The sequence below is a fragment of the Dendroctonus ponderosae genome, unplaced genomic scaffold, assembly GCF_020466585.1.
Source record: "Dendroctonus ponderosae isolate FM_Combo_2020 unplaced genomic scaffold, Dpon_F_20191213v2 Dpon_F_20191213_1, whole genome shotgun sequence".
Classification (NCBI taxonomy): domain Eukaryota; kingdom Metazoa; phylum Arthropoda; class Insecta; order Coleoptera; family Curculionidae; genus Dendroctonus; species Dendroctonus ponderosae.
The window spans coordinates 9,684,935-9,693,583 of NW_026017110.1; the positions used below are offsets into that span (position 1 = coordinate 9,684,935).

Genomic DNA, 8,649 nt, shown 5'->3' on the forward strand with positions numbered 1-8,649 from the left:
GTTATACCAACTTTCTCACAAAAAAAATTCCTTTAATCTCAAGCTACGATTTAAATTGGAGGTATAGACATTCTTGTAAACAGTGTAAACTGATGTGAAGTGAAGATGAGTAGCTCTTTAATAAATTGTGCAGTATTTAGAATTAACTTAGGTAATGAGAAAACGCATTGTTCACCATATTATATCGCCAAATATTATTTATTTGGGATTGGTTGGGCTATATAGTAGCAACTGCATCATTTACCTGGTTTCCGTATTTACTCGTTACCGTATATTGATAGAACTCTTTTCACATTTGCAAATGTTTGCTTTATAGTTGTGTGTTATAGTTGTGTGCTCTTTGTACTCGAGGTATGTCATGATTAAGTATCGCCGCTTCTCTGCCATTTTGTGTGAATTTGCTGTTAAATAATTTTTCGTTGATTTAACTGAGCTATGTTTGAAAAATTGAGCAGTAAAGAGAAAATATACGTAATAAACATACCAATAACTTTAAAGTAAAATCATACTGGATTGAATTTAGGAACTAATTCCACAGTCAGATCGTTTTATTTAGCGCCATCTATGGCTGACTTCTCTGTCTAATTTGCGTTTTCTCTCTAAACACTCATGTTGAGTTTGTTTTTGCAATCTAATTTTCATTTTTCAAGTTTGTTAAGTGCACCATCTTATGTCAGTGGAATAGTACCTAGAAAATGTCTGGATCATTTTATCTAATCAATTCCATCAGGAAAAAGGTAAACAGACTATCGCATCGGTCGTTAATTCAAGTTGTTTTATCTGAGAGCTATGTAACGTTGTAAGCTTCGCATCACGCATTCATAAGGAACCGTAGTGCTGGTTTGTACATTCGCGTCGATTTCATCTAACTGTAAGTACTAATAATTAATATGTTTTACTAGTAATCGTAACAAGTAATCATAACAAAAAAGTAATGTTGGTTGATTGCTAAAATAAAAATATACTACAAATTTTTATGGTGAGCCAAAGTAAAAAACAGTAACTTTTCTTTAGTTTTTTTAAAACTTTTTGATAGTCAAATTCTTCAAAATTGCGCTTCTCAAATGGTGCGCGTCAGACGGCAAAATARAAGCAGTATTTATTTACGCCGATGCCGATGGGATCCTTCACGAAGCTCAAAAAACTGTTTTTAWATAGATGTCCGCATTAACTTATCTGCCAAAAGATCGAAAWGTACTGATGGAAACTAGAGGTGTGATAAACSGTTATTTTTCTGGAACAGGTGACCACGTTCCAGTTGCATCTTGGTAATAGGTTCRAAATGCGGTTCGAAAAGCWACATGTTACTCTTTAAATTTTTCATGAAAAATGCAYAAGATGATGATAGTAGAAAATGATGATGATATCYAATGATKTMCTTGATTAGAAACATAATTTTTACATTAGYAAACTTAAAATAAAATATTGTAAAATCAAAAACAAAACATGTCAGAAGTAACTACTGTAAGAAAAAAAAAACTGTTAATAAACTGGAGTGATTAAATATAATAATACGGTTTATATGCGAAAATGTAAAAAATCTGATTTTCATTTAAAAATGAATTAACATTTAAGAATAACATTTTTTGCAGATGCTTTTTACTGTCTCTAGTTCTTCGGTCGTTTATGATAACACCCGATAGAAAATAATCGCGTCTGCCAATTCATAAAATAATACTTTTTAAAAGTCAAACGGTTTAGCCGCAAACTTCCGTGCCATATAGCGTGAATTACCCTGTATACAGGGTGTCCCAAAATTGTTCGTCAACAATGATAGGACGTACAGAAGACCTGAAAATAAGGCCAGTACTTTGCACCAGTAGTTTTGCCAAATTTGGGGATACGATCATGCAGTTAGATTTTTTGCTTCAAAAATGGTACTTATACCTTGTTTTTTTTATATCTCCTTCGGTTTTTGAAATAAAACACTTTTTGTAGTTTGTAGTGATAAAGCTAATACTATTAAAAGCAACACGTATGTGAAAATGAAATCGAACCTTGTTATTATTAATTAAGCTAAATGCTCAAAATGCGTCCCATTTGTCTCCATGAACTTTGCAAAATTGGTTAAACATTTTAGTTGCACCCGGAATAACATATTTTGGGCATTTCTAATAATATTAGAATACGCAATGATACTATTTACCAGCTCTTCTTTGGTGATAACAGGAGTAGAGTAAACTACTACTTTCAGGTAACTCCAAAGAAAAAATCCAAGGGGTTAAGGTCCAGAGAACGGGGTGACCAGGGAATAGGGCCGCCTCGGCCAATCCATCGGTGTGGAAATCCATTATCCAAGTGTTCCCTTACAGTTCTACTAAAGTGCGGGAGGGCCTCATCTTGTATCAGCCCCATTTAATTACGAATGTCTAAAGATATATCTTCCAGTACATAAGTCTTAGGTTTTCTTGTAAAAATTCTAAATGTTTTTGTCCGGTTAGGGTTCCATAAATTACATACGATCCTACCACGAAACAATTAATTATGCCCATCTAAACGTTAATTACAAATTAGTGTTCATTTTTGTTCCGAGAAATATGGGCTTTCATCGTTCCAAAGATGCATATTGTGGGTAATAACTATTCCATCTCGAGTAAACCTGGTAAATAATTCTATATGGTAGATTGGAATTTTTTTACTGGCCTTATTTTCTGATCTTCTGTACGCCAGAATCATTGTTGACCAACAATTTCGAGACACTCTGTATGTAGATATATGCGATACAAGCAAAACAGTTCTATAATAAAATAACATTTTCGTTCAATAATAAGCCAATTATATTTCACTCACGGTGAAAAAACGTACAAGTGTTTTCGATATCCATCTTTCTTCGAGATGTTTTCAACTGTAGTTTGTCGTGTGCGCATTTAATTCACACTCACGAGATAAACATAAACTAAATGAACTGTGTAAATATTTCTCAATTACCTAAAGAACCTATTTCCAACGTACCACAAAAAAATTACAGCTTAAGATTTATACTTTGCATTGCTACGCTTAGGATTTGGATACTAGATTTTGGAGATTGTTTCAAGAAAATACTATTTTTATAGAGTTTATGATTTATAATTTATGAAAAACAGTCGACGCCATTTCTTAGTTCAGCCGGTGTATAGGCTCTTGGTTTAATGTTAAATTTGTTAATACTTTCAGGCTAACCATTTACGATGTTGTGGTTAATATTATTAATCACGTTAGCAGTGCTAATGTGGTTTCTATTTTTAAAACCCATGAACCACTTTACCAGAATGGGAGTAAAGCAATCGACACCCTGGCCCATTGTCGGAGACCTATGGACAAATATATTTTGGCAAATGAGCCTCTTAGAAAGTATTGAATTCTCCTACAATATGTTTCCAGGTGTCCGGTAAGTAGTTGTTCCCCAGCTATCTAGGAAGTTGCTTTTTAAATTCATAAAACATAGGAATTAATTACTCCTCTAGAACGTTTTGCACATAACTGACTCTGATTACATCTTTACAGCTATTCTGGCTTTTATCAGTTTAGTATACCTACTCTAATTATTAAAGATCCCGAGTTACTTAAACAGTTAACTATCAGAGATTTCGACCACTTTACTGATCATCGAACATTAATAGATGCTGACGTGGATCCATTATGGGCTGGACACTTGTTTGCCTTGACAGGTTATTCAGCATAAAAAATAAAAATTGCCATATCGTATTTTTTGCCGTCTTCAGGTCGGAAATGGAAAGATATGAGAGCTACTCTGAGCGGTTCATTTTCGAGCAGCAAAATAAAGAATTTGTTCAATCTCATGAATGGTGCTGCTGAAAATTTTGTTACATTTTTTTTAAACAAAAATGAAAAACTGATTGAAGTGGAAATGAGGGATACGTTTTCGAGGTAAGAAAATAAAAGGATCTGTTGTTTTGTGAAATGTTCGGCATTTAAACAATGCAAATTTTCGTTAATTATATTGTCAGATTTGCAAACGATATAATTGCCACAACAGCTTTTGGGATCGAAGTAGATTCGCTCAAAAGTCCAAACAACCCTTTCCATTTATTGGGAAAGCGCATCACAGATTATTCTTCTCTAGTCAAACGTTTGCGATTTTTCGCAATTCTGATAATGCCGAAGCTGACCAAGGTGAGTACTCTTAAAATGTGTCGTTTATTAAGTTTTATTGAAGTGGCCAACTTTAGTTTAATTGAGTTCTTCAGAATACAGGGAAATCCGTGATGAACACGTCACATTGCAACTGCAGATTCAAGATGTCCAAATAACACGATTTACCCAAACATACCTAAGTAAAACAGACAAGTCTAGTGCTATAATACATAGTGTGGAAGTTCCTACTTGACATTCAAATTGGTTCCATACTTTATACAAATTGAATTGTAATTTTGCGAAGATTTGGAATAGTGAGTTTTTAGAGATGAGAAATTCGAATTTATGCTTAGCGTCAAGGTACCTCGTCTTGTAGGTACTATGCACGATCTACTGTTAGTTATTTTTGTACAAAGCATTTTACTGGCAAGCAGAAAAGGTTGATTCATGGTAGTGGATTTCGTGAAACTCGTAACTCTGGTCTTAATCTCTAAATTTTTAATATACACGCTGATTAAAAATTGGCGTCATTTCTCTGTGGGTGTTGTCTGAGGAACAGGAAAAATAGTGAAAAAATAATCCTCATCAAAAACTGAAATAATTGCAAAAAACTAAACGAAATTCCTAGATATAAATATGTGGATTTCAAAAGAACCGTTTTAAAATGTGGACAACTCACAAGAGGTTTTCGCAGTTCTGTCCCTTTAGCACCAAACATATTTTTGCCCATTTAATCACATTATTGTGCACTCTTCGCAGAATTATTGGAATCCCATTTTGAGCAGCTTCCCGTATTCGGTTAAATAGCTCCTGGTCAATTTGTAGTGGTGTTCGGAGACAATGTAGTTGCTGTGTAATGCTTAGAGTACTTCTGGAAGCTTCAAACTAAGTCACAACTTGAAAAACTATTGTTATTGTTAACTAGAGCTGTGTTCTTGTAACTTCCTGTTTTCAATGACTAAAACAACGTTTTTGAATTTTCATAAAAATTGGAGAAGAGTACTTTTTTAATATAGACATTTGTCATAATTTGCAGTAACAATTGTAATTTTTCTTTTCGAACGTTTAAGTATTTCCATATTCTACCAATTAAACATGGGACCACTTTAAAATAATACTTAATAATAAAGTTGAAATTCGATTTTCAACTGTTAATATCTTCTAAAAATTTTCGCAAAAAATGTCTCAATATTTTTCCAAGTGGGTTCCGCTCCAAGTGGGTCTCTATATCCGACTTAAAACGCCAATTTTGAGTCACGTTGTATAAGTATCTTAAAATATTCGTTATATAAGAACGAAATTGAGTCTACTGGAGAGCTATAAAACAGAAAGATAAAAAACTTCTTTAAAACACTTATATTTAATATTATTTTGTCAACAACTTGTCCGCTTAAACTTAACGGCTACTGTTAGGCTACCCTTAAAAATAAGCGGCTGACCGATATTTATAATGGAATTAGGTTATGTGTTTAACAGAAAATTGAGTTACAAAATAGCAATCGAAAATTAAGCGGCTGTAAACTCTATAACGTCCGTAAACTTTTAGCGGAATAGTTACAGAATAAGGTCCTAAATCCTATAATTTGGATATCTAGTATCTGCAGCTACAATAAAATGTATTCATTATGGTTTACAACTAAAGTATATTCGTTTTAGTTGTTGAACATTGGTCTTTTTGAGAAGGAACTATCTTCGTTTTTCTATAAAACTGTTAAAGAGACCATTCAAGCTCGAGAAGAACAAGGAATCGTTAGACAGGACATGTTAAATGTATTATTAGAAGCAAGAAAAGGAATTCAACATGAATATTCTGATGCTATAGAAACAGGTTTTGCTACTGTCAAAGAATATACACATTCTGGTGGGTACACAGTCTATATTTATATGTATATGAAATTTTCTCCATACCTACATGCAGGGTTATTGAAAATAGGGGTCATTGTTCGGGGGGTGTGTTCCGGGAATGTTGAGGCAGTACAGAAAAAAATCGTAACAAAAATATTTCTTAACAAAAACTGATATATTTGCAAAACACTTAATCAGAAGGTCGACAGCAATGTTTTTCAGAGTAATCTGCCTCATTAACATCACTTCAATACCTGGAACTACTAAAATATCAAAAGCTCAAATAAACATAGATAAAATCAGAAAGTCGCTGAAATGAGTAACCCGTACGTTCAACGACTGTCAATAATACCTCAATTAAAAAGATTGGCCATTCAATTATCCGATGCATACTTGCCTGGGAAAGTGTCAGTTGAGGTGCAATGCTCCGAGTACTTCTGAAATTTGTGTAGATTTTGTGAAAGAATGTTCAATCCAAGTCACAATTTGACAAATGCTTGTTGTTCTTTGAATCCCGTTTTAATTTCCACTGTAGTTCATTTAAGTAATAATTTATAGTTTCATAATAAAATATAATTTTTAGTATTAATGTAAACTCTTAAAACCCCACTAAAAATGATCAAAATAAAATATTTATTCACTTACATACAACAGTTATATAAATGAAAGGAAAAGTGCTTGAAACTTTAACACCATGCACTTCCTTATGCTAAAAACTCGGGCAAGCAACAATGTATTCACATCTATTTTCACTGTTCTAAATAAGACATTTGTGCATGTTTAAACTGAAATAATTTCTAGGTAAAGGGCCACAGTTCGCTAATTTAACAGACGCTGATTTAGCTGCTCAAGCAATGGTTTTCTATTTGGCTGGATTTGATACTATTTCAAATGCTATGAGTTTTGGTTCATATGAACTGGCAATTAACAAGGAAATACAGAATAAACTAAGAAGTGAAATTGTTGAAACCCACAAGTTAAATGATGGCAAAATAACATATGACTCGTTGCTGAAAATGCAGTATATGGACAAGGTGATATCCGGTAAATATTTGTTTAATTTCCAGCCCCATTTTAAATTAACTTTTGCCTTAAGTGCAATAAGATGTTTTCTGTTACGAGCTAAAGCCAATATTTTGCCACAATTTTTACGTTTCTGATAACTAGTTACAAGAACATTAACACAAAGATAAAAAATAGTTTCAATATATTTTCTGATTTTCAGAGATTTTACGAAAGTGGCCGCCTGCAGGAATAAGCGACAGAGTTGCTACTAAACCGTACACTATTGAACCAGTAAACGCCGATGAAAAACCACTTAATTTAAAAATTGGGGATGTAGTTTGGATCCCAATATTTGGATTTCATAGAGATCCAAAAAATTTTGAAAACCCCACAAAATTCGACCCGGAACGATTTTCAGATGAAAATAAAAGCAATATCAAACCGTACACATATGTGCCTTTTGGTGCTGGTCCTAGAAACTGTATTGGATCAAGATTTGCGCTTTTAGAAATGAAAGCTTTATTTTATCACTTGCTGTTAAATTTTGAAATAGAACCAACTAAATCTACTAGAGTTCCTTTGAAATTATCTGCCAAATCAATCACTCCTTCACCAGAAGGTGGTATTTGGTTGGGACTGAAACGAACTACAAGCACTTAAGTTTGTTGAAATAAACCATAACATTACTGCTCATTAGATGGGCGCTATTTTTATATCAAAATATGTTTAAGTGTTCAACCTAATTACATTTTTGAACAGAATTAGTACTTTTGTTTTGCATTGTGACGGTGATATATGTGTCGAGACGTTTGCAGGTTTGTGGATTTCCAGTAAAATATTCGCCTTATTGATAGAGTCCAACCTGTCCATAACCACTGCCGGTTCAACGTTAAGGTATCATGAACGAGTATCTACAGATGGTGGCCAACAGAAATTAACCAACCTATTAGCAGCCTGATTTAAATTTGAACTGAACCAGAACTCAACGTGGCAGATGTGCATATTTTTTACATAAATCATCTTTTTGTTGCTGCTGAGAAATCCAAACCATCAGACATATTACAGGTAGATCTGAGGACATCCTGATAGCTACCTCAGAGCCGATAGATTACACAGATAGTCTAGATGTTCGTTTGGAACATTTTAAAACTTCTCTTTTAATGTGTCAACTAGCCATAACAACAAACAAAATAATAAATTGGTGGTGTATAATGGCGGATTATTTTTGACTTAATTGATAATTTCAAATCGAATTTGACTCTCATTAAATTGAAGCAAATGTGACGGGCGCTATAAGAGAAAGAAGACAAGCTGCTGATAGTAGAGGACAGTATTAGAATTGATGATATTTAACCAAGGACAAGAGAGAAAAGTTTATTTTGGAAAAAGGATTCAAGAATAAAATATATTGGCATAAAATGTAAAAAATCTGTCTTTCATTCATTTTCAAACTTGTGTTTCGAGTTCTCCGACTTTGGTACAACTACAAAAACATGTAATACGGACGTATAATTTTTGCCTGTTTTAAAAATATGTTAGTTTTAGTTCCAAATAGGGTTTCACTCATTTATTGTCTTTATTTATCAATTAAAATACGTTTCGGTGTATTTTTCCACCATCAAAAAAAAATTTCATTAATTTAAAAAACAATCACAGTTTGTCAACAGCCTCATCATATCACACATTAAAATACATCACAATTGCAACACTTTAAAACATTCTAAA

General features: G+C 33.1%; 1 protein-coding gene across 1 annotated transcript in view; it reads left to right on the forward strand.

The window, feature by feature from the left end:
• Positions 1-8,649, forward strand: part of LOC109541195 — a 26,458-nt gene that overhangs the window by 8,967 nt on the left and 8,842 nt on the right. The window contains exons 9-15 of the mRNA XM_048660652.1: positions 3,159-3,367; positions 3,484-3,647; positions 3,702-3,867; positions 3,948-4,113; positions 5,731-5,935; positions 6,721-6,963; positions 7,145-7,576. Coding sequence (XP_048516609.1) covers positions 3,159-3,367; positions 3,484-3,647; positions 3,702-3,867; positions 3,948-4,113; positions 5,731-5,935; positions 6,721-6,963; positions 7,145-7,576 — 1,585 coding nt within the window. The remainder of the gene's footprint in view (positions 1-3,158; positions 3,368-3,483; positions 3,648-3,701; positions 3,868-3,947; positions 4,114-5,730; positions 5,936-6,720; positions 6,964-7,144; positions 7,577-8,649) is intronic.